Source organism: Nycticebus coucang, chromosome 5 (genome assembly GCF_027406575.1).
Source record: "Nycticebus coucang isolate mNycCou1 chromosome 5, mNycCou1.pri, whole genome shotgun sequence".
Lineage (NCBI taxonomy): Eukaryota > Metazoa > Chordata > Mammalia > Primates > Lorisidae > Nycticebus > Nycticebus coucang.
This window is the reverse complement of record NC_069784.1, coordinates 72,332,729-72,359,639: the sequence shown is the minus strand read 5'-3', so window position 1 is coordinate 72,359,639 and position 26,911 is coordinate 72,332,729. Positions and strand designations below refer to the sequence as shown.

The 26,911-nt window shown below is 36.0% G+C and overlaps 1 protein-coding gene across 2 annotated transcripts in view; it reads right to left on the bottom strand.

Moving 5' to 3' along the window:
• UFL1 (UFM1 specific ligase 1) overlaps positions 1-26,499 on the bottom strand; it is a 34,368-nt gene extending 7,869 nt beyond the window's left edge. For both annotated transcript variants that reach the window (XR_008380224.1, XM_053592135.1), the window contains exons 1-12: positions 26,228-26,499; positions 25,022-25,167; positions 23,277-23,305; positions 22,485-22,582; positions 21,529-21,643; positions 19,048-19,178; positions 12,226-12,284; positions 10,584-10,730; positions 8,866-9,041; positions 7,629-7,808; positions 5,739-5,859; positions 2,809-2,931 (exon numbers count right to left, since the gene is read on the bottom strand). Coding sequence is in view for 1 of the 2 variants with exons in the window: in XM_053592135.1 (XP_053448110.1) it covers positions 2,809-2,931; positions 5,739-5,859; positions 7,629-7,808; positions 8,866-9,041; positions 10,584-10,730; positions 12,226-12,284; positions 19,048-19,178; positions 21,529-21,643; positions 22,485-22,582; positions 23,277-23,305; positions 25,022-25,167; positions 26,228-26,304 (1,402 nt within the window). In the remaining variant the exon portion in view is untranslated. The remainder of the gene's footprint in view (positions 1-2,808; positions 2,932-5,738; positions 5,860-7,628; positions 7,809-8,865; positions 9,042-10,583; positions 10,731-12,225; positions 12,285-19,047; positions 19,179-21,528; positions 21,644-22,484; positions 22,583-23,276; positions 23,306-25,021; positions 25,168-26,227) is intronic.
• Positions 26,500-26,911: the final 412 nt, after the last annotated feature.

The following is a 26,911-nucleotide window of genomic DNA, read 5'->3' as shown; positions in this document are numbered from 1 at the left end:
TTTCTAAGTTAATTCATAACTATTTTCTATAAGTTAATCAAAAAGTAATAAAGATGATTCCCTCCTCATCAAACCTGGATGATGCAAATAGTTAGAAGTCAAAATAATAAAGTAGACTGAAAAAGATCATTCAGGGAAGGATAATTTGTTTGTTAAACAATGGTTACTGGACAGTGTTTCCTTCTTTATAAAAATAAGTATTTATTAAAAACTAAATCATCATTATAATTTACTTAAGGTATTTGGAAAGTCTTTGGTAATCACAAGAAGCACAATTCGGTAGACTTGTTTAAGCTAAAATTTATCTTTTTGGAACAGCATAGATTAAAAAAAAACACTCTCATAATTTCACACCCTTAATTTATATTTGCTCTCGCAAAAATAACTCTATAAGGCAAATTTGTATGCAGCTACTGTAATGAAAATAATTGTTATCTGTGGAAATGCCATGCCTACTCTCTTACTTAGAAAAGTATGGGTTGCAGACAAAGAAAGCTAACAATATTTCCATTTGAAATTATAAAGGTATAAAAGTGATTATTTCTAGCTAAATTAGGTTATCGATTCTACAAGCAAAAAAAACTTTAGAAATAAAAATAAAATAGCTCAAAAAATCAATTTTCACTATGAATGAAGATCTAAGGAGTTGAGATCATGGCTTTAGAGCAGACAGAAAGTATTACCTTCTCCGAGAGCTGCTGTCCGTCCCTGATGTTCACCCTGAGTGGTCTATGATTTCCCTGTTTGCTTCCTGCATGCATTTCACAAGTTATTAAATTATATTCTCTCTTTCATACTGAGTATGGTCCTACAATTTAGCTGAGAACCTAATTTCATCTCCACTTTGGAGATTAAAACACAATCCCTTTTCAAAAGCACCAAAATTACATTTTTGAGGTATAATGGTTTTACTTCCATAGTTCCTCAATAATAATCTATGCACAAAAGGAAGATCACATGCTTCATTTAACAATTATTTAAGTATTTTCCTTAAATGCCTCTTTACTTCCCATTTCTAGTACATCTGGGAAACTGGGAAATTCATTTACCAGTGAAAAATTAAAATCCACATTGGATAGTCTTAATAATATTTAAAATAAGAGCAGAGCTAGTAGCTTCCACAAAGGTACTTTCCCTTTAATTAACTCTGTTTTACACACATTAAGAACAGCAGCTATTCTACCTGTCTTAGAATACAGAGATTAAGCAACTGTGCCTACAAACAGCAAGTAGCACATTATAGCTATGGCTTGTTAGCTGCCTTTTTCTGCTGTAGCCAACATGGAAGGGACTCTGTGAAAGAGGGAAATGTGAATCTAATTATTATTTGAAGTTTGTTTTGTTTTGTTTTCTTTTTACTGGAGATGAGGAAGGCAATGTCATGGTTTCAATACTTAATTTTTTTAAACAGAAAAATTAAAAAATCATAATTTTATTTAGAAAAACAAAATAAGATGTCTCACAGACTTAACCTTGCCAAGTACTAACAAATTTAGGAGAAGAAAGATGTATATAATAAATTGTCCCCTTTACATATGAATAATTGAAGTTATTATTGTAAAAATTAAACATGTATAAAATTCATGTTTCCTACTTAAATTTGCAGAAGTCTACTTTTCATGAATGTCCTAGTGTTTGCTTTGCATGACAGTGGAACACCATGAAATTGATCATGCAGCTGAAGCCCTGCAGATGCTTAGTAACCAATAGGACAAACCATACTGTTCTGTGGCCTTTTAAAAACTTGTGTGAAAACATTGCATAGGGAAAGGAAAAAATTTTTATAATTGAGTACACTGTAATTCAATATATTGGAAACATGAAGAATAGGAGTGTTTTAATTCTTTGTACAAAACCCTACAAGAATAGTTCGCACAGTGCTTGCTTTCTTCTCATGGTGTATTTTGCAGTGTGGAACAGCATCTTTTCTACGCCTTACAAATTGTCACAGCCTTTTCTACTTCTGGATCAACTTCCAACATTTTCTTCTTTTCCTTTTCAATATCTTGGGTATCTCCAAGAGTCCCTTTAACATGAATTTTTTTGCCAACTTCACACCCTCTAAGACGTTTTCATCCTTTCTGTCACAGCTACTTTCCTCAGCGCCTTTACTGAGCCCCTCTGGCTGTGTAGCTAGAGGCTCTTCAACAATGGCAGCATCAACAGTCCCAGTCAGCCATTCCTTCTGCAACTCCATTTATGTTTGATTGTAATTCTTTGCTGTACTTTTATTTTTGTGGGTGAATTTCCCTTTCAACTATCCATTTTTGTAAAATAACCCTGGGTTTACTAGTAGGAGACAATGAGGCAACACAGCTATCTGCGTCGTTATTTGTGCTCAAAGAATAACAGATGCACAGTGATCAATCACTGGCAAACGAGAAGGTAAGTGACATGGCTGTCCTGGGTCATGAGACACATCTGTTACTTACATGCTCATGTGGAGACTGAAGAACTGGCAGTAAAGTCTGTACTTTATATAATTATTCAGTTAATATACAAGATATCTTGGTAACTAATAATTAAACTGTGTTGGTGATAGACTGACATCATTTAACTCAACTGTGGTAATTTAAATTTATGCAAAACAAGGATTTCCTTTTTTTTTTTTTAAAGTATTGGCCTTTTATTTAATTGTTCCTTTAAAAAATATACAACCTTGTATGTTCTTTTTAGGATCTCAGTTATTCCATTCCAGAAGCTTCAAGGACTTTCTATATAAACATAGGTGCCTAATGAGATACATCTTAAGAAAATGTTTTAAAAAATCATGCACACACAAAGGAAAAGCAAAATAGAGCCACATACCAGCATGAGACGACTGAGCCTCATCATCACTGTCATCATCTTTTCTTCCTTTCTTCTTGACTTTTTTGACTTTGTATTCTCTGGCATTGCCCCCACCTCCTCCTCTCACGCTTCCACTGCCCTCTGGTGGGAAAAAGACATTAGTATTATCTCACTAAATCACTACCTTCAGAAAATGATGGCACTATTGTCATATTTAACTTTACAGCAGAAACAGGCAAAATCAAAAAGCGTTTTTTTTTTTTTATTTTTTGGAGACAGAGTCTCACTTTGTTGTTCTTTGTAGAGTGTGATGGTGTAGGTGAGAGTGACCTTCCTGCTACCGTGGCATTCTCAAGGTCAAGGTGACATATTTTGGTGTAGTGTGTCCTCAACTCCCTCATACTTCTGTATCCTTTTTTTCACTTAAATACATTATGATTTTCCAAATCAATAAAATATTATTTTTAAAGTAGCCGTGAATTACTGTTACAATATGAAATTTTACAATGGAATAGTTACTCCTCTCTCTTTTCTTTTTTTTTTTTTTGCAGTTTTGGCTGGGGCTGGGTTTGAACCCACCACTTCCGGCACATGGGGCCAGCGCCCTACTCCTTTGAGCCACAGGCGCCACCCGTTTTTTTTTTTTTTTTGAGACAGTCTCACTTGTCACCCTCAGTAGAGTGATGTGGCATCACAGCTCACAGCAACCTCAAACTCTAGGCTCCAGCGATTCTCTTGCCTCAGCCTCCTGAGGAGGTAGGGCTATAGGCACCTGCCACAATGCCCCGCTATTTTTAGAGACAGGATCTCACTCTTGCTCAAGTTGGTCTCTAACCCATGAATTCAGGCAATCCATCTGCTTAAGCCTCCCAGAATGCTAGGATTATAGGTATGAATCACTGCACCCAGCCCTATGAAGAAGTTTTTAGACTCTTTTTGAACTTGGAGTTTCCTTATTAAAACAAAACCTAGTAAATCCAATCAATAAAAAATCGATAAACAAAAACATAGGAAATGTCTTGAATTTAAGCGAACTCTTTAGTTGGGTTATCTGCTCAAAATGTAGTCTCTTCCTTTTACTCTCATGTCACTTTCCTGTAATTCTGAATCTTTTCATAGCTAAACCCATTCCTTCACTTTCTCTTCTACCTTTCTTAAAAGATATTTGCCTTGGGCGGCGCCTGTGGCTCAAAGGAATAGAGTGCGGCCCCATAAGCCGGAGGTGGTGGGTTCAAACCCCGACCCGGCCAAAAACTGCAAAAAAAAAAAGATATTTGCCCTATTGATGCATCTCTGTTACCAGAGCCTCATCCTTAACCCTCTAATAGAATACTTCATAAATTCAATTACACTTTGATCTCTAGTTTTGCCTTCCTGGTTGAGAGATTACATCCATGTTTAGAGGAGATATCCTGACTCACCATCACCCAGATTACAGACATCTTGAGAGCGGTCTCAATAATGTTTGTATGTCTGGTGTTAGAGCAAGGCTTGAAATTTAAGAGGTGCTCAATGAATGTTGATAATGAATATTAAATTGGGTAGGTAGAAAAATGTCATTATCAATTGGCTAAACAGAGACTAAAAAGAAATTATGAAACAAACTATAAATAAAATAAAAATATTGAGATATTTAAAATATTTGCTCTATAAAATGCAATAAATATAATGGGTTTTGAACACTGAGAAATACTGCAAATATATTTCTTTATAAAAGATTAATTTTTTTCTAATAAAACAAAGTGATTTATATAAAGATCTTTCTATAACTTCTAAGTAGATTTCCCTTAGATTTCACCATATCCTAGAATTAAAGCTTCTAATAATTTCTTTTTCTCTTGCTTTTATGATGGAAAAATATTATTTTCAAAAGCACAATCTGAAGTGACTATATGTCACATATCTGGCAGCAGGTTTCTCACGGGGAGGACGTTCACTGGGCACGACCCCACACACCATGATGAAGCCACTTCAATGAAGAGCAGCGTCACTGAGAACACAGCACTAGGTGACCTCTAGTTTTCAATAAGAACTAAAAGGGACCAGTTATGCTAACATAAGACACTAATTGAATGATGATTATGTCAAATTAATAATTACATCTTCAAATAAAATGATAAAATAGGCATGGCCATGAATATTACTGTGACTTACTAGAGTAATTTACTAAAGTTTTCCTGGAAGAATAGAGAGATGTGTCAGAATACCATTGATATGTTTTGCAGAATAAAATTTTTGGAAGAGAAAAGAAACTGTCTTAAAGAAATACAAGTAAATTCCCATGGCAAAAATTAAGCTTTTAGATGTATGTTCAATGTAATTGTATTTATTTGCTAATGAAAAATGTTGTATTTATTGGGAAATTCATTCAGTTATCTAAACTGTAACACAAGTAGTGTTCTAGGTATGTATTAGGAGTACAACAATAAATGAGATGGATGAGGATCCTATACAATAAAACACATTACAGTAATAAAACTTGCAAGATAAGGTGATAGAGACTGACTTTGTTTACTTCTGAGGAGTCTCTCTATGGGAGTGGCATTTGAAGGTGATGCAAAGAAGGAACCAGTTACTTGACCTTTGGGAGAGGACATTCCAGGTAGAGGGAACAATTTGTGCAAAAACTATAAGGTAAACACGACCTTGACAAGTTTGACAGTCTAATACAAAGGCTACTGGGCTGGGGGGAAACAAGAGAGGAGGGTGATGATGAAATATCATGAAACATAAGTTAATGTTCACAAAAGAAAACAGAATAATTAATCAATATTTCCATTTTCATAATTAAAATTTAACTCACTAGCAAGAGATTTGACATTACCAGTTAAAATTAAAGACGAATCAATCAAACAAAAGGCCTTCCAAACAGCCTAATAAATGCAATAAATGCAAAGTTCACTGCAACAAACACAAACACCTCTAAACATTCCTTGCTCATCTGTTACCTGTTGCTTTTCTTCTTCGCTCGTCTTTTTTGTCCTTTTTACTTGTACTAATGCTTTCTAACATGGAGACTTGTTTCAGATCTTCTTCAGTGATTAAATGCACAGGATTATTTTTCATTTCCTGAAATAAAATATGCTTTTTTGTTAGGAAAAATATATAGCATTTGAGGAAGCATAAAATAAAAATTGCTTATATATTAATTATTCTTGTTTGATTTCATTGTTAAGAACTACGGAGCTTTGTCTCAGAGCTGCCATTCAAAGGATGAATTTCCTTGCCCCAAATCAGTCTCTTTCCCTGCTATTCTTGGCCTTTCTCTAGCTGATGGGAAATCCAACTGGTCCCTATCAACTGAGCATATAGCATCAGATGTAATCCTGGCTGGTTTTAGCATTGTTTAATAGATGCCCCCATGTTTCCTTCCTTTTTGAGATTTGCAAGTGCAATACCACCTGGATACTTAAAGTTATTGGAAAGATAAAGGACCCTCCACCCCTCACTCCCCAAATACCATATATAAGTTGCATACTAAGTCATATAAACATTTTTCCCTCAGGATCTATTCTTGATGATCTTTGCTTTTTAAAGGTTTATGTTAACTACAGTGAACTACTAGGTCCTTTCTCATGGGAAAGTGTCCTATAATCTCTAATGATAAAATAGATTTTCACGGTAAAAAAATGCTATCACAGTATTTCCTTTTAGATTTTCTGAAGAAAAGTGCTTAGAATCTTGATAATTAAAGTAGCAGAATCACCTTTTTTTGAACTTATTTTTGCTGTGAGAAGGAAGAGCTCAAGGAAAGAAGAAAAGTGATGAGTATGTTAAATTTTACTTTAGCAAACGACCACAAATAAAAATAATAGTCATTTAATATCTGGTAGTTAACATGTATTGGACGTTTTATATACATTTATATACATTATTTATTATATTAATCCTTTCCAGAGTAAGTATCATCATCCTTTCTTTGAAGATAAGGAAACTATTAATTTTTTTGTCCAAAGTCACACAGAGAGTACACATGTTTAAATTCAGGTGTACTGATATCAAATCTGTATATATTTTTTAATCACCTCTGCTACTTATTAGGCTAATTATTGTTATTACTTATTAGGCTACAGCATCAAATTAGGCTAAAAGCAAACAATTGTACCAAAGAGCTATTAAACAGCTTAAAAGGAGTATAGCTAAATAGAAATTATTTACATATTTAACAAACTCTGATGTATTTATTAAAAGTTTAAGAAAAACAGGCTTGTTTTAATTATTTGAGAGCAGGCTTTATTAAGGAGATGGTGCTGCTAACTAGAAAAATGAACAGAACAGTCATTAAAGAAAACCTAGTTTGACCTCCATTCCCAAGTACTTTGATAGCAGTTGCTCCTGGGAAAACCATCAATCATGAGGGATAACAAAATTTCCTTACTCAATAAGTTATCTTTTTTGCATACCCCAAGTAGGCAAAATTAGTGAGGCTCTCTAGATTTAGTGAATATATTATGTACTGACTAAAAAATAAATATGCATTCATACAGATCATGTATTTATTCATATTACACATTCATACAAAGGATGTTTGTGTACATCCTGTTTGACAATTGGACCAATACTTCAGGTGACTTGACTGTGAAGTGTATGATTTCATTTATGTGATTTCAATTTATAAAGTAAGTTCCTCAAGTTCTAATTTATACCTTCTGATGGGAATAAGAGAAAAAAAAAATCTTGGAGAGGTGATAAAAAAATGATACATTAAAGGAAAATGATATATGATACAAAGTGTTCATTTTGGGGTAGACTGTTTACCCCATTTTCCAAAAGACATCAGAAAATTCTAACATGAAGAATACTGCTAAAATCAGGAGATGAAAGGAAATCTGGCATACCTTTTCAGCTTTCTGATGCATCAGTTCACTGAAAAGTTCTGTACACTCATTTATAAATTTTTCACTGACTACAACAGTGTCGCTAAAGACCACAGCTGAAGTCTGTTTGCTGAATGCTCTCATCACCTGCTGAAGCAATATGGCAGCATCCTCAACTGACAAAGAACTGGGCAGCAGAGGCTAGAATTACAAACAAAATAAAATGAAGTATAAATCAATACAGATAAACCAATGTTATATACATATGTTCTCCCTAAGTGATCTCAATATGTCCATGGCTTTTGGAACATTTATGCTTATAATTTCCCAAATTTATTTCTTGTTTCATTACCACTCTGAGCTCTGAAATCACATATCCTGCTGCATACTTTCCCACTTGTATGCCTAAGGGGCACCTTTAAATCTGCAAAACCACCCTGAAAACTATAGGGCACAGTCAGTTCTCTCTCACAAACCCTCAAACAATCCACGAGCGTGTCCTGATAACTTTAACTTCAAATGTATTTCATCTTAGCTCTTTCTAATCAGAAATTATCTTATTTTCTTAAACTATTTCTTCCCAGTGAAAGTGCCCTTCTTGAGGGCAGGAAACTTCTCTGCTTACCACATCTCCAACAAGTAGAATGGTGCATAAAGAAGGCATTTAATAAAATTTGGAAATGAATTTAAAAACATTATCTGGAATCTTTGGGAACTTACATATCCAAAGTAGGGAATTTTCTACTTTATAAAGAGGGTATGCGCCCTGACTAGAAAAGATAGATTGCCCTCTTGTTTATTTATTTATTTATTTTTACCTCTACTTAGCTTTTTGGCATGAAGGGCAGGTCAACATTGAACACTGAAGTAAAATACTACCAGTGCCAAAGCAGCTGTGTTAGGACATTAGCGGCGATTAAAGGATACGGGATAAACAAATGCTACCAGATGTCTGATGCCAATACCGTTGTAAATACTTGGATAAGACAGTGAGAAGTCTCAATAATTTCCATATCTGATTGATGTGTTATATTCTTTGCTTGTTTGAGTTTTATAGAATTTTGGATGTTGACTACCCACATGCAGAAGGTCACTCTCTACTTCAAAAGCCAGAAAGACTTTATGCATAAAATAAAGATTTTTATTGTGAAAATGACTGCTGAAATTTTTGAAACCTAGACTACCTTTACGTACTCTAATTGTTTAAATGGTCTCATATTAGCAATATATCAATTGTAACTGCTTTAAAGAAACATACGGCAATATCAACCCATGTTCCAGAGCTGATTGCTTCCTCCACTGAAGCTTCCACTTGATCTACAAGTCCTTGACCAACACAAGCTGCTTTCAAAAACAAGAGTTGTGTGGTCTTATATCTCTTCTTTATGTAGCTTACAGCATCTGGGATTCCAAGTCTAGATAAAGCATCAAATTCTAGAAATACATCAAAAAATTAGATTAGAATCATTAATCACTCATACCTTTTAAAATCTTAGAAAAACTTAAGTTCTACCAAAATCTATTAGAGAGTAAATAAACTGTATTCTAATATTTTTTAGGTATAGAGCAAAGAAATGTATCCCAGTCTATCCCATTAAAGGTGCCTCCCTGGTTCTCTTACCTTTCCAAATTTTTATTACTGAAGATCTTTATAAAAAACTGGTTTAAGTTCTTACTTAATATCAGAGGAAGTGTTACTCCCACTCCAACTGAAGGGCAAAGGGAAATGTGGAGATTACAGAGTAACAAAGTCAGAAATGGAGGTAAAGGAGAAGACAATGGTTCAAGAAGCAAAAACTGAAATTAATTTTGATTACAGTTAATTAAAAGAATGAAATTTATTTTTCAAATGTTTCATCACATAACTTAGAACATAGTAATTTACCAATCTAATTTAAACTAGAAAAAAAATTAGTGTATAAAACAAAAGTAAAAAATACAGACTTAAAATTTATAGCCAGGACAGATTTTCCTATCTTCCTTACCCTTACACCAAAAAATACTTAAGAAAACAAGAAATAAAAAATTTCTAATCCAAACCTATGGTTAAAGAAACTGAAAAGTACATCACAGAAAGTCAGTAACACAGCAAAAGCCAGTAACCTAGTATATATTTAAATCATTTAAATGGCAATAATTGATAGGATTATTACTAAAGAAGTGATCCTTTATATGGTTTGACTTGGGTTATAAAGTTGCTCAAACTAAGTAAGCTATCTGTGTGTTTTAATAAAATGAATTAAATCTACTTTGTCAAATGAGAGCAGAACCTCAGTAACAGAATTATTAATAAGAAAAACTTCAATGTTTCTGAAGTACTGGATAACTAATACAAATAAGCACCATAAAGCTGATAGCAAACAATATATTTTAAGATGATGTAACTGAAAAACTGGACTTCATAAAATATAACATATAATTAATATACCTACTTTTACAAGAATCCTATGTACTCAATTCTGATATGAGGATAATTAAGGTCCTAGTACACGGTGGGGAGTGGGGGATGGGGAGAGCTGAGAAAGGAAAGGAGAGAGGGGGTGGGGGACAAGGGGTGTTGTATACCTTTTGGTGGCGGGACACAATTATAAGAGGGTCCTTATCTAACAAAAGCAATCAATGTAACATGGTTCTGTGTACCCTCAATGAACCCCCAATGAAAAAAAAATATATAAGATATAATAAATATACTTTTATTAATTAAAAAATACTTGAAGTTTAGTAATATTGTGTGAATATAACTGGAAGATTGGTAATAATCAATAACAGATTTTGGTCTTTCTACCTTAAAATTGTTTAGTAACTATGAAATTAAGGTCAGTTCCAAGACCTGAGAAAAGAAACTTGCACTGATTACTTTTACACTCATCATAATTTTCTGATCAATAACAGGAAGATATCCATGGACTCCAGGGTTAGTACAATACTTTTAGAAGAATGTGTTTAATACTAGAAAAGTTAAAGGAAAGAAGTTACCTAGGTAGCCATTCTGCCTGAAAAAGGAATCCACCCAAGTACTCTGTGTCCTGGAGTAGATGTCAGGGACAAACACCGCTTTATCCTGTCTCCCACCAACCACGGTGCCTCGTAAGCGTCCACTATTAACAAGTTCCTCAAGCACAGCTTAAAACAAACCCATACAAACACCAATAAATCAGAGTAGGTATAAATCTTAAAAAGTAAAATACTTCATGATTTCATAATTTACCTAATCTCACCCTATTAAAAACCAATTTAAAGTTTAAATAGCTTAAATGAAGGTATAAGATTTTAGATAACACTTTCCTGTCATTTATGAGAATTCTCAGGTCATAAATTCAGGAAAATTTTGGCAACAAGCTAAAGGTGTTGAACTTGTGACTCAAACAACAAAATTTGTTGTTAACAGCAACAAATTCAAATAGTTTGAGTAATTTTGGTGAAAAAAATCAGCATGCCATTATTTATTTCATGATTTGTTTAAAAGTAGATGATAAAATATTTTGAAAATAGATAATATGCAGTCAATGGTGTTAACAACTTCAATTTTCTGGTATTTAGAAAAATCAAGACACCTGGACCATATTAGAACCAATGGTGTGAAATAAAACTATGAACATTTTTACAAGTTACTGTGTTTCCACTGTTTAAACTGAAGCACCCAAATTCTGGCCACAACTGTGAAGTTATCAATTATTACTTAAAGAACTTTACATTATAATGAAATCACACCAACCCTCAATCATGCAGATTCAAAAAAAGTTACAGTTTAATTTTAAATCTATCTTAAACAAAAATTTTATAAAGTTCATACTTCTAAAAATATAATGAATGAGAATTCATATTTGGTTCTACATGTATAATAACTGAATTTTCTTTTTCATGCTTCACATTAGTTCTTACATTTCCACAAAATATGTGATTTGAAAAAAATCTTCTTTTAAAAAATTATTCCAGGAAAAGCATTAAAAAAAAAAACAAAACCCTCAGAACCTCATAAGAGCTTCACAAACACACAAAACATACAATGAACCACTGTTAGAGACAATATTATGTTGTTTGAATGCTAAGGTTATATTTTTATTGTTATAAAGTCTGTGAAAATTTTATTAGTGAAACACTAAATACTTTAATATTAGAAAATGCAGCAAAAAAATATAAGAAACAAAGGAAAAATTATTTTTGAGACAGAGTCTCATGATGTCACCCTCAGTAAAGTGCTGTGATGTCACAGCTCACAGCAACCTCAAACTCTTGGGCTTAAGCAATTCTCTTGCCTCAGCCTCTCAAGTAGCTGGGACTACAGGGGCTCACCACAATGCCCAGATACTTTTTGTTTCAGTTGTCATTGCTGGTTAGCTGGCCTGGGCCAGGTTCAAACTTGACACCCTTGGTGCATGTGACTGGCACCATTAACCACTGCGCTACGGGCACCAAGCCAGGAAAAATTATTCTTAATTCTATCATTTAAAATCTCTCTGTACGTATAACAGTGTATGTACTTATAGAAGCTTTTTCAAATTAGGAAATAAATTTCAATTACATTAAGTTTTATTAAGGGAGAAAACACTGAAATTAATAAGTTTTATATTAACAATCTATTCAACAGCTAAGTGAACATAATTTAAACCAAACTCACAATAAAGAAGCTGCTCCTGAAATCCATATTTTGAAATCAAAGAATTCACTGCTGTAGGCCTTTGTAGAAAGTCAAAAGAAACAAAAAAAATCCCTTTTTACTCATTTATAGAGTTACACAGATTTATGAATTAATAAAATAACTAGGATAGAGTTTATGAAAAATCAGTTAAAAGAAAAAAATGATGCCTCAAATTATACCATATCTTAAATCCTTAATCAGAATTATGCTACTGAAATACCAGGGCAATTGATCTGTCTTTCAATCCAGGAACAATTTACATTCCCATTCTGCCAAATTTCATCTCAGATTTCTGCGACACTTGACTATTTGCCTTGCCCTTTACTGTGTATTTGTTTTCCTTGATTGTGTTATTTCTGTCTGGGAGGTTCTTAACTTGGGAATATTCAAGTGAATGTTATACAATTCTATTTTTGAAGAAAAATAAGATCTGTGCACTGAAGAGAATTTGGAATTATCTACTCCTAGATGAGGGTGACTGGGAAGAATTCATTTAAAGTGCCCCCTTGTTTTTGCTTATAAGTATTTTCTATAATGACTATGTATTTCTTTTATTAAGCAGCTTTTAATAAGGTATAGCCTAAGTAACATGAAATCTGTCTAATTGGAAGCATACAATTCAATGATCTTAATACATTTATAGAGTTGTACAATCATCACTATGTCTCCAACACCCATAAAGTTCCTTGAGAACTATCTGTAGTAATTCCTACCATCACTCTTAGATCGACCATCTATTTTCCGTGTTCTATAAAGGTGCCTCTTCACATTTAATATACAGAATCAACATGTGCTCTTTTGTTTCTATCTTCTTCTATTAACATGTTTTTGAGGTTCATCCATGATGAAACGCACATTACTAGTTAATTCCTTCTCACTGTTGAACAACATTATCCTGTACGGTGACACATTTTGTTTATAACTTATCAGCTGACAGACATTTGAACTATTTCTAGTTTGGAGCTAGTATGAATAAGGCTCCTATGAACATTAATGTTCTTGTCTTTGTGTGAATGTATGTTTTCATTTCTTTTGGGGAGATTACTATGAATGTATTTCTTTCATAATAACATCTATATATATAAAGGATAAAAGTGTCTAGACTTTTTGTTCTGATAACTTTTACTATTCATTTTAAGAAAATGCATCTATTTGCTCTATGTTTTTATTTTTTATGCATATAATTAAAATACTTTTAAGTAATATTAACTTTTTAGCACTCTACTGTTGATTATTTAGGATGTCGTAAATTTTTTCTACAACAAACTTGGGAAAACAGAAACAGTTGTCTAAAATTAAACTGAGTATTTAAAACCCCTGTGTTGGGAGATTTTTGACTAAATTATCAAATTATTTTATTCAAAATATTCAGCTAAATTATCTAGAACCCAGCCTTCATCCTTTTAGTGCTGCTATCACAGAATACCTGAGGCTCGGTAATTTATAAAGAAAAGAAGTTTATTTGGCTCATGACTCTTGTGGCTGGAATGTTCGGACTGGGCAGCTGCACCTGGTGAGGGTCTCATGGTGGAAAGTAGAAACAAAGTGGGCATATGCAAAGAGATCACATGGCAAGACAGGAAGCAAGACTCTTTAACAATCTCCTTTCTCTCAGGAATTCATTCATTCCCATTAAAAGGGCATTAACCTATCACTGAGGGATCCATCTGCATGACCCAAATATCACTACTAGGCCCCAACTCCCAACACAGCCATGTAGCAAATCAAGTTTCAACATGAGTTTTGGTGGGTACAAACCACATCCAAACCATAGCAAACCTCCAAACCAACAAGGTCCAGGTGCTCTGTAAATTTTTCTCTCCTCTATTTAATAATTATTATAATCGTCTCATGCTTTATTCTTTGGATGTGTTTGCTGTTCCCTTCTACCCAAACACATACTTACAAAAATATAGAGGGCTCCTTAAAGGACTTTATCTTAAAATTTGGGGTACATAATTTGTAGATGCTCAATAAATGCTGAATTCAGTTGTACAGAATTTCTAGCTCTTTGTGGTATAATTAAACCAAAATTGGATTTTTATTTCAATTTGATACAAGGTAATTCTTCTCATTAATTATTTTTGCTCTTCTTTCTGGCTACCAATAACAACAACAAATATAAACACTTAAGGTAAAAGATGCAGGTAATTTCTTTGAAGTTAGTCCAGAAAAGTGGAGTAGTTTCTTATTTATTTATTTATTTATTTTTTGCAGTTTTTTTTGGCTGGGGATGGGTTTGAACCCGCCACCTCCAGCATATGGGGCCGGTGCCCTACTCTGTTGAGCCACAGGTGCCACCTAGTTTCTTATTTTTAAGAGGCAAATATGAAGCTATTGAGTGGAATGGAACTGAATGGAACTAACTGGAACCCACATAGCCTAGCAACATCTTTTGAGACTCAGAACTTGTTTTGTTTTCATGGTGTGATATATCTCCAAATAAACTTAGGGGTACTACGAATAAGAAAAACATTGTTGATCTTGATGCAGAGGGTATAAACAAGTTCCAGAACTGAATCTTCCTCCTTTCCTACCACTCAGCTACATAGTTCCTCTCCCCAGAAACCACCACCAGCTTCTTATGTTTGGCTGGGGACCTGATGCGGGCTGTCAGAGCCTGTGTGAGGTAAGGAGAGTATGCGTGTGGGAAAGGAGCTGCAGCAGCAGTGGGACACTGGGCACAGGGGAAATTCATCAAGTAAGGAAATACATTAAGGATAACGAGAGTTGAGTTTCTCATGGTTGGGTAAGGGAGTTACAAATATGAAAAAGAGGAAACTAGAACAAAATTAAACGTATTAGACTAAAATTGGAGGTATGAGCATAAACTCATGGTCGTTGTACACACAGTCAAGGACATAACAAGACAGATAAACAGAGATGGAGGGAGTATACATATGTGTTTGTATATCTCCTGGCTTGTCCACCGTGATGGCATGGGAGTAATGAGAACCAAATAGCAATAAACTATGCGGTGTCCAGACCTTGGTTTCTAATACTGTACTAAAAGGAACCAGGGATCCTTGGAGAATTGGCTTATTCTAGTCTTGTGATAGAGCAAGTAAGAATCGAACGTGGAACACCTTACACCAGAAGGAAAGGAAATGCTGAAGAATAATGCTAAATGACGGCCGGTTTGAAAGATGTAAATAATGATAGAAAATTATAATCCAATGGATAAATTAGGGAACCATAAGCCCACAGTGCCTTGAATTTGTAGCTCTCGCTACAAATACTTGTTAATTACAAAGGAAAATAAGTAGCTTTACAAGAAGTCTAGCTAGCAGCTATCTCATCAGAAAAAATCTAAAATTGTATGCGACCTGATAGAATTCAACAACAGAGTATCACTTCTGTTGTATTCTTGCTAAAGATGTGTAACCTAAATAGGAAAAACGTGTAATATGCACAACATGAACACATATAATATAAAAAACAGCAGACAAGCAAAATTGAGCATTCTACAAAATAATTGCCCTTTGATTTTTAAAAGTGTCAAGGTCATGAAAGTCAAGTGTTCCAGACTGAAGGTGCATGAACAGACATGCCAATGAAATGCAGTATTGTGTATTTGATCCTAAACTGGCTCCTTTTGTGTAAAGGACACTACTGGGAGCTGGACACTCTGTGTGGGGTCCCCTCTAAGAAGAATGTCACAGAAGGCCAGACAGCTGACTTTCCTCCATTTAGATGCTCCCCTCCCTGTGCCTTCTCCACCCACTGAAACCGGGAAAGTGGTTAGAACCAGGTGTTTGGCAAGCAGACCACTCTTCCCAGGAGGGCAATGTGGCATCCTGAGCTTCCTACAGAGAGTGGGTACCATTCCTTTCCCCCTTGGAAGCCTGCAGTGCACCTGGGCTGCCCAATTTTGGAGCTGCCTATTTGCCACTGTTTCAAGGAGTTGCACCTAGTGGGCTGGACAGGTGGGCCAGACCCTGTGCCCCTAGGACTTCTGTGGGTTGCTGAGGGACAAGGGGGAAGGTATAGGAGCTGGACTCAGTTGATGAAGAAGCCCACATGGCAGAGCTGATGGGAAAATATTGTGGGGTTCTAAAGTGCAGTGATCTGGGACAGCCCCCATTATCCTCACAGGTACAATCCTGAAGTACCTGTTGATTAGGGCAGGTACTTCAGCAAGGAAGAACCCATCCCCAAAGACCAAGCAACTTCGTAGGGTACAGTCAGGTAATCTAGCTGACCCATTCCAACCATAAGAGCAGTTTGTGCTGAGTACAAACCCAGTGGGTCTGTACTCTAGGCTGAGGACTCCACAAAGAATGGGGCCCATGCCTCTTCCCTTGAGGACTTGTAGTGGACCCAGGATACCCAATATGGGAGTTCCCTGCCTGCTGACATTTTGCAGAGTTGCACACTAGCAGGTCAGGCACACAGGCTAGGGGAAGGTTTGAGAGTTGGACAGCCAGACTGTGAATTTCAGGTGGCCCTGGTCGTCAGAAGCAGATATTCTGGTTAGGCAGGGCCACTTCAGCCCCTCCCTGATAGTCTTCCCCAGAAGCTTGGAGCAGACATTTGAACCCTGATGAAACAGCTACCTGACCAGCTTTTGCAGGGCCACAGGGTAGACTCATGCAACCCAGCTCCATCCAGCCTCACTCCCCCATGCGCCTCTCCTGTGGTGAGAATAAAGGCATACATGCAAGTTCCAGGCTCCCACCCACCTCCTAGGACTGTTCAGTGCTCTTCCTGAGGTACTAGAACTGGTCACAGGGCCCCCCCCCCAAATACTGCAGCCCATTTCTCTTGGCAGTGCCACCTATTGATAGGGAGGTAAATTAGCACAGGCCTTAACAGAGCTTTTACTGATTAAATCTTACAGGTTAAGATAGATTCTCACCCACAAGTGACATCTACTGTCTCAGAGGTTAAACTGGACATGCCAATACAACCTACAGAATTGGAAGAAATTCGCAAGCTGTATGTCCAATGAAGGGCTAATAATAAAAATCTACAAAGAAAGGGGGGAGAACATATGTATGGCAGAAGGAGGAGGGCATGAGGCGGGATCTCACCTAATGTGCACATTGTGAGGGTGTGTAACATGCCTTCTGGGTGAGGGGATCTTCTACAAATGAACCTTACCTTGGAAGTGAACAATGTAACCTAAAAATTGTACCCTCATATTAATTTGAATAATAAAAAAAAGAATCTACGAAGAACTCAAGCAAATCAGCAAGAACAACCCCACTAAAAAGTGGGCAAAAGACATAACCAGAAGACTTGTGAAAGAAGACAGACAAATGGCCAACAGACATGAAAAAGGCTTATGTCACTAATCAGGGAAATGCAAATTAAAACCACAATGTGATGTCACCCTGCCTGTCAGAGTGGCTTTATTAAAAAGTCCAAGAACAACAGATGCAGAGAGAAAGGGACACTTACAAACTGTTGGTGGGACTGCAAATGAGTACAACCTCTATGAAAAACAGTATGAAGATACCTCAAAAACTAAAAGTACATCTACCATTTGATTCAGAAATCCCACTAGTGGGTAGTTACCCAAAGGAAAATAAATCATTTTATCAAAAAAAGCATCTGCACTCAAATGTTTATTACAGCACAATTCACAATTGTAAAGAAGTGGAATCAACTTAAGTGCCCATTAATTCAAGACTGTGTTAACAAAATGTGGTCTATGTGTGCCAAGGAATACTACTCAGCATGAAGGATGGCTGAATGTCTTCGCAACAATTTGAATGAACTAGAGACCTCGGTCATTATCCTAAGTGAAGTATCAACAGAATAGAAAAACAAATACCACACGTATTCACTATTAAATTGGAACTGATGACTCCAGAGGGAAGTATGTGTAGAGAGAAGTAAAACTGAGCAGAAGGGGATGGGTGAAAACCTACCTTATGGGTACAATGAACACTATTTGGGTGACAGGCACACTTATAACCATGACTCAAGCATTATTAAAGCAGTCTATGTACCCAAAAATACTTGCAATGCTTTGAAATATAATAAGTGGATAAATGAAACAAAACAAAAAAAAGACAGTATCCATTAGAGTTAATGATTTGAGACATTAGTGCTACGTCTGTAGTAGATGCTAGATAGGTAAGAAGTGACAGAAGGTAACAAAATTGAGACAGTAAATATAGACATCAGCTCCTGAGAAGGGCCACTTTTAAAAAGAGAACAAATAGGCTAGTAGATGGAGTGGAGGTTTGTTTTAAAATGGGAGCAATCCAGACATATTTAAAAATTGGTGGGACACAAAGCCCAAGGAGAAAGAAGATAACTGAGAATGTAGGTTTTTGTGAATTCTATACTATAGTCACACAGACCCAAACATTTCAGAAATTCTTATCTTGAAAAGTTAGTGATTTTGAAAGTAACACCATTATTCATTAGAATAATAGATGCTATATCATAAAAAGGATCCTAAAATATCTAGCCCCATCTGAGGCCAGAGAAGTTAGGTGACTGACCTATCTGCTCAAGGTCGCATGCTTACTATGTGATAAAGCTATGACTCAAGTTCCCGACTTCAAATTGCATGTTCTTTCCATGAGTAGGAAGTGTCTGAAGTGCATTCTGCAGAAGGGCACCTGTGGCTATGAGGGTGGTAAAAATAGGGAGAAGGAGAGAAGTTGGAGAGAGGCTGTATTCTAGAACTCTGAAATCCCCACTACTATTTCACAGAAGCTCCCCTTTTATCTGTTTAACACACTGGGGCTGTAAGTGAGATTTTATTAAAATAATTCAGCTGCAAGGAAAAAATACAAACCATGATCAAGGAAATGCACAATATATGCTTTAAAACATGCTTACCGGGTAATAGCACTGAAAAGTCCACGGATGCGTGCTTTATGTCGAGCTACAAATGCTTCGGTAAAAATTACTCCTCTGTTATCAAGATCAATGTGTCCATTGATAATCCTACCAAGTCGGTGAGTTAGTGCCTGAGGGTGAAGATATAAATTTTTATTAATGTGCAAAGATAAAAAACCATATATATTCGCAGTCAGACTCAAGTCATGCTGTATGCTGAGCCATCAATGACATGACTGAGAAATTTCAACAAGCATAGATAACCTAGAAAACATCATTATCTCATAGCAGAGCCCAGAAATGAGTTTGTTTATATGTTACAAGACTTAGCTATCACTAGCCCTTGCTAATAAGAGCCACTTCTAATGTAAAATATAAATGATTGATAACCAAGACATATATATGGATCTTGGAGAGGATCTTCTCTGGAGAATCTGAGACTCATAACAGAGAGGAATAAATATTCTTTCATGATTCTCTAAGCTAGGGAAACAAAACCTGAAAATTTCTCTCTTCTGATGCAAATATTAATAAGTTATCTCAGACCATAGGATCTAGAATGGCAGATGATCTAGTTTCTTGGGAACCTGTTTTCAAACTTGAGAGTACTTCTCCATAGGTGCACTATGATTCATGTCCAGTACATCTGAAATAGATCTGGACATATTTTACATCTCAAGTTTGTTAAATCTAATCTATCAGCTCAGTTGATACTTGTATGACCTAGAAATAATTTTCTAAACAACTTAATGAGCTTTTAGAATACTGCCTATGATACTGAGAAAAACTAAAACTGAAAAATAGTAAAAAACTGCATGTTTCCACAATGTATTCAGAAACAGTTTTATAAGAAATCATTTGGATCTAATCTGATACTTTAAGCAAGTATCTTTTTTTTTTTTTTTTGTAGAGACAGAGTCTCACTGTACCGCCCTCAGTAGAGTGCCATGGCATCATACAGCTCACAGCAACCTCCAACTCCTGGGCTTAAGCGATTCTCCTGCCTCAGCCTCCCGAGCAGCTGGGACTGGTAAGCAAGTATCTTTTAAAATATATTTTTGACCTGCGATTAGTACATATTAATACTTGCTTATATAAAATAGGCTCCTGGAATGTTACGTAAAACAAATTTGGGGAGGTGCCTGTGGCTCCGTGAGAAGGGCGCTGGCCCCATATACCAAGGGTGGTGGGTTCAAACCTGGCCCAACCCAAACTGCAACAAAAAACAGCTGGGCATTGTGGGCACCTGTAGTCCCAGCTACTCAGGAGGCTGAGGCAAGAGAATTGCCTAAGCCCAAGAGCTGGGGGTTGCTGTGAGCTGTGACATCACAGCACTCTACTGAGGGTGACAAAGTGAGACTGTCTCTCAAAATAAAAACAACAAATCTGTGCTCTAAATGTCATTTTTAAGGCAATTAGGGAAAGTCTCTTAATGTGAATTAATCTTATTATATTATAAATTAATCTCCTACAATTATGGTTTGGTAAGCTTTTTAAGGTGAATTTTCTTAAGTGATATAAACTTAGAGATTTGGCTTTTTCCTTGTTTCAAAGCAAAACTATCATTTATTGAGTGCTTCCACTCATTGTGACAGATATATCACCAGATATACCTCATTAATGTCTTTGAAAAAGACATACATTTCACAGATATGCAATCTGAAGCATAAAAGAGATAAAATAATTTTCCTAATGTCAAATAAATAAGTTGTATAGAGAGGATTCAAATCAAGATCTGTTTAATTTTAAAGCTTATAACCTTTCCAATGGACCTCTATGATTCTAAAATGCCAAACTACATAAAAAAAAAAAAGAATAAAAAAACAAGGAAATAGCCTCTATTTTCAGGTAGCATTGTTATGACACAGTAAATCAAGATATTTGAGTATTGACATAGTACCTAAAGTTAAGAGAATATGTGAGATTCCTTGGTTCTTTTTCCTATCACATTAACAGTTTAAAGGAAAAAAAGATTCTACCAAAAGATGCTGGACTACTGACATTTTGAGCAAGAAAATTCTTTGTTAATGTGAATGTCCTGTGCATTAAGGATGCTCCGTAGCATCCCTGACCTTTAGCCACAAGAAACCAGGAGTACCCGCTCTACATTATAATCTTCATCTGTTCTTTCTTAAAATATAACAGGGCCCCCAGAATTGTAGATATCTTGGTTAGTTTCCATACAACTAAAATCAAAAGCATTACGTGAATTCATGCACTTATGTTATACTTGCTTTTCCATCAAGACAGCCCTAGAACTTAGTCTGTTAATTGCTTTTAGAATGTCTCTCAGTTCAGGAAGATAATTGTTTTTGAACAGTCTCCTCAGGTACAGGAGGTACCTCCAAAATACATCGCTACAACATATATCAATCAGATACCTACAATAAATCAACTGATGGTGAGAAAGTCTGGTTTTTTTCCTCTCCTTTTAAAATTCTTTGTTAAAAAAGGACATATTATACTATCAAGGAAAAATACCTGTGTCAGAAAGTTTCCAGGAAGATCATAGGTTTTACATAGCTCTGATATGGTTACTTGACCACTTTCTTGCAATTTATCATTTACCTCTTCTGCTAACCGATCCAAATAGTTCCTAATAGTGAAAAAAAGAAAAGAGCAAAAAAAACAAAAAACAAAAAACAAAAACAAATTAGGAATAATTTTTTTCTTATTTTTTATGTTTAATTTCTATTGAAATGAATTATGTCTCAAAAGTAATAAATTGGGTACGTATAAGTAAACATCATTTGTTACCAATATTCTAAAAATCATTTTCCCCCCACCAAATGTAGTTAAGTATAAGGTTAATAATCAATTTGTGAATGTTGAGATTATTTTTAAAGAGTAGAAATTTTGTAGTCATGTTTCATTATATTTATGGAACAAATGTGTGCTTTCAGAGTTAAAAGCATATAGGAAAGACAATAAATGTTTCGTAATTCTTTAACAGGGGAAAAAAAAAAAATCAAAGTTTTTATTATTCCCAAGTAGTCCACAAAATTAAGCACTTCCTTTTAAAGAAGAATAATCCTTACAATGAAAATAAGCACTATAAGAGTTCTAAAAAAAAAAAATAGGAAACAAATTCTAAATAAAATGCCTAACTTGCCACAATTAGCCTAAATTTAAATACTACTAAAAACAACAAAGCAGGCTCGGTGCCTGTAGCTCAGTGGCTAGGGCACTAGCCACATACACCAGGGCTGGTGGGTTCAAACCCAGCCGGGGCCTGCCAAACAATGACAACTACAACAAGAAAGTAGCTGGGCATTGTGGCAGGCGCCTGTAGTCCCAGCTACTTGGGAGGCTGAGGTAAGGCAATCGCTTAAGCCCAAGAGTTGGAGGTTGCTGTGAGCTGTGAAGCCACAGCACTCTACTGAGGGCAACATAGTGACAGTGTCTCAAAAAAAAGCATTGTTAAACTTTGTACTTACTCATCTATCAGTTGTCCCAACACTAGCTGAACATGCTTTTCAGATTTAACAATGTCACTAATTCTATTTTCAATATGAGTCAGGTCCACATTAATTACCTGAAAAATAAACACAAATTCTATTAGTGATAGATATGCATTATTTTTGAAGTTTGAAATTATGCATTTAGGACTTTATTTTTTTAAGAAATTATTCTTGAATTTTGAATTGATTGGAAATATTGTAAAAAGGCTTGGTCAAATAAAAAATCAAAAGGCTTATGGTTTATTTACTTTTAGTTCTGAAGAATTATACTTTCACTAGTACAAAAGTTTACATTTAGCAATAAGTTACATATTTATATAATGGCCACCATTTCACAAAAAAATAGCCAGCTTCTTGTAGATAGTGTACCTTGACAAAGACATGTGCAATTATATTTTTTGAAAATATCTTCAACTCTTTTTTATAGTTTTTTCTTCCCCATACTAAAAACATGTAAACATGAAACTTTAGTGAATTTTTTCTCCAAATTGTAGAAACACCACAATTATATAAAATAACCATGAATTTATTTGGAAGGGAATAAAGAATAAGCAAGTCAACTGAGAAAGAATTAATCATTTCAATATATTAGAACTTATTAAATTGATTCAAGGTATCAGTGAGGACGTAACTATTTCTTCAGAAACATCATACAAAATACAGTACGAGTAGTACGAGTATTAGTAAATAATTTTTAAGCCACTAAACAAATTTATGGTCTCAAAAAATTGAGAAATCAAAGCAACAATTTGTAAATTTAAAATTTACCTGTTGTAGATCAACAATGTTTACTCGACCTATAAAGAAAAGATATTCATTTATTTTAAATACCTATAAGTGCACACCAACCCTAAACTATAAATTATAATAGATTTAAGTTTTGGACAAAGTCCTTTTACAAAGAGCACAGAGCTACAATAATTATTGTCTTCAAATACAAACCGTTAACTGAGTAACTGCTTCATGGCTGAAGCAACAGGCAATAATTTATTTTCAAAGTCCTTCCCCTATTTCCCATCAGGCTAATTACCAGCATCAAAGTTCTTTCCCCTCCATCAGGCCAATTATGAGCTTCAACTGATGCATAAGTCGGCTAGATCTGTGGAGGGTATTCATTTCCCTTCACAACTGAGAATTTATCTATTGTGGCCAGAGATACTGACAACTAAATTAAGATGAACTTTTTTCAATTACTTGAAATTAAAAGGTAAGCTTCTACCTATAAGCAAAAGAATATCAGTTAAACATTTCAAATTACAGCTCAGATTTTATTAGCATTGTGCAAGAAGATAAAAAAAAGGGCAAACACCAAGATTATACTCCCATAACATTTAATTAAGAATTGTTTTCATAGTTGCTTCTATTTAAATTAGTGTTCAACTTTGCTCATTTTGTTCAAATTTTAAAAAGACAAAGGTAACAAATTTTGTTGTTTGCTTGTACTAGCACTCCATACCATACGATGGCTGTGACACCATATTGAATTTTCAAATATTTAAAACTACTTTTAAAAATGAATGTTGGGGGTCCTTAAACTTTTTAAACAGGGGGTCAATTCACTGTCCCTCAGACCGTTGGAGGGCTGGACTATAGTTAAAAAAAAAAACAAACTCTGAACAAATTCCTATGCACACTGCACATCTTTTTTTTTTTTTATTAAATCATAGCTGTGTACTTTGATATGATCATGGGGCATCATTCACTAGCTTCACAGAACGTTTACCAAGTTTCACACATACCCTTGTAAGTGCACATCTTATTTTGAAGTGAAAAAACAAAACGGGAACAAATACAATCACACCGCCTCATGTGGCTTGCAGCCCGCAGCCCGCAGTTTGAGGACCCCTGCCTGGATCTGTTCCCTTTTCACAATTACCACCTGATAAGAGGCAGCTGAGTATTTTCCCTGAGTCATGCAGTAAGTTAATGAATTGTGAAAACAATTAATTCACATATAGTACACATAACTCAAAATGATAAAAAATGCTATTTTGTAAAGTGATAATATCACTTACGTTTATCAATAATTATGTAACCATGTTTGTATGAGCCTAGTAAAAATCTTAATGCAGATTATCAAATTAATAATTGAAAAGGATGTCTTATAAACTCCAAATAATTTATCACTTAGTTATGGTTTTAAGGTATATGGTTTTCTTTTTCTTGTTTTCCCTTTTTTTTTTTTTTTTTTTTTGTAGAGACAGAGTCTCACTATACTGCCCTCGGGTAGAGTGCCGTGGCGTCACACGGCTCACAGCAACCTCTAACTCTTGGGCTTACGCGATTCTCTTGCCTCAGCCTCCCAAGCAGCTGGGACTACAGGCGCCCGCCACAACGCCCGGCTATTTTTTTGTTGCAGTTTGGCCGGGGCTGGGTTTGAACCCACCACCCTCGGCATATGGGGCCGGCGCCCTACTCACTGAGCCACAGGCGCCGCCCTCTTCTTTTCCTTTTTATTTATTTTTTTTTCTGCTTCTAAAAATGCAAGAAAGAAACACTAAAGAATCACTTACCACCACGGACATGTAGCTCATCTCTCATTTCTTTACTAATTTGGGCTGGAGTAATATATTCCTTTCCATCGAGTGTGTGAACTACTTCTAGCTGTTTCTGAGCAATCAATTTATTCACAATCTCAATGCAGTTCCGCTCTGACAACCTAAGGAGGGGAAGAAGTTTTCAAAGTGTATTTCATATACCTGTGCTCAATAAAATTGACACAATTTATAAAAACAGGCTTTTAAAAAGTTTATGTAAAGAATCACTAACTTCTGCATTACAAAATCTGTATCTTTCATTAGTTTAACAATATTGACTAAGTTAAAAATCTCTTGAGTAATCAGGTTTACATATATCACTCAATTACAAATTTCAAGTTTGGTGTCTCTTCTAAGCCTGCTTCCAATCTTCTAATCCGAATAGAAAACTGAGGATATACTATTTAGACAGGAAAAAGAAAAAAACCTGCCCTACTTTCACTTCAATTCCTTGTTTACTAAAAATTTTCTTTTAAATTAAATGCATAAGTGCCTCACTCATACACTTAGTCTGCAGGCAGACAGGAGGGGTTCGGCTTAGCAATAACTTAACTACTACTGTTTGTTACTGCTATCTTTAGGCCCAAAAGGAATAAAAACATCTCAGGTAAGAAATAGTCAACCGATAAAAAAAGATTCCATTAGCATTATATATATTCTGTAATATGAAAAAGCAGATTCAGGGTCCTCCGGACACATCCCCCAAAGGTTAGTGACCCACAGCCCTAAAAGTGACAGATGGCTTCAGGGTCTGTTATGGAAGACGAAAACAACTTTAAAGGGTCAACATACTATTTGTAAAGTACTGTATTTGAGGATAGGGTTCTCCTTTCAAACTTATTTTAGCTCATAACGCGTATGATAGGCAGGATGCCATACAGACTTTATGGCAGGTGGGTGAGGAAGAATCAGAAGAACACTCAGCCAGGAGTCACCAGCCTCGGCCACGGTAAGGGCGGGGAACAAAGCACCAAGCTGGGGCGGGGATGGGGTGATTACTGGGAGCTCCCCACCGAGGAGACTCGGAATTGCGATCCAAGCTCGGAGAACAGGGAGGATGTGGGTCTGGTGACAGGGAGGGGAAAGGTCTGGGGTCGAGGAATCTAAGGTCCCAGATCCGGCCATCTCCGCTCGGGGCCTAATGTGGGCTCCACGTTGGAGAGGGAGGGGAGGGTCGGGCACCTCTGCGTGGCCTCGGCGAACTGAGCCCGCTGGAAATCGGCAGCCAACCGCCTGATCTCTTCCCAGGCGTCCGCCATCACGGCCCAGCTAGCAGAGACGCAGAGGAAGCGCAGACACGTCAGCCGGGAGGAGAGGCGAGGCGGAACGGGCCGCGCAGAGGGACAAGAGACCCCGCCCCGACGCGGAAAGTGAACGCGCGGCGCGGGCGGCGGGGCGGGCCGGAAGTGCGGCCGCCGGGCGGGTCTGCGGCGCGGCTCGCGGTCCCGGAACGCCTCAGAGGGCGGCTGGGGTCTCCTGAGGGGTGCGGGCGGGACTAAGGAGGAGTGCAGACTTAATAAAGTCCTAGCGCTCATCTTTGTTTGCATTATCCCTAATGCTTCCGTGCAGTAATAAATTAACCACTTTTCTATTGACTTCCATTTATTTTGGGGAGCCGGTGCGAAGAAATGATGTATCTGCGCCTGTAATTAGCATCCTTTCTTCTCTAGCTATTACATTCGAGCAGGCCCCTTTGCATAGAGAATCGTGTTAATTTTTACAGAGCGATGCACATTTGGGGGAGACACGTGGGGGACATTCCTGAAGGTAATTACTATTTTTTCTTTTTTACAAAAAGAATAAATTTGGGCATTTATAAAGGCTGTGGAATTGTTACCATGTGCTGTAGAGTCTTATTTCTCTTAT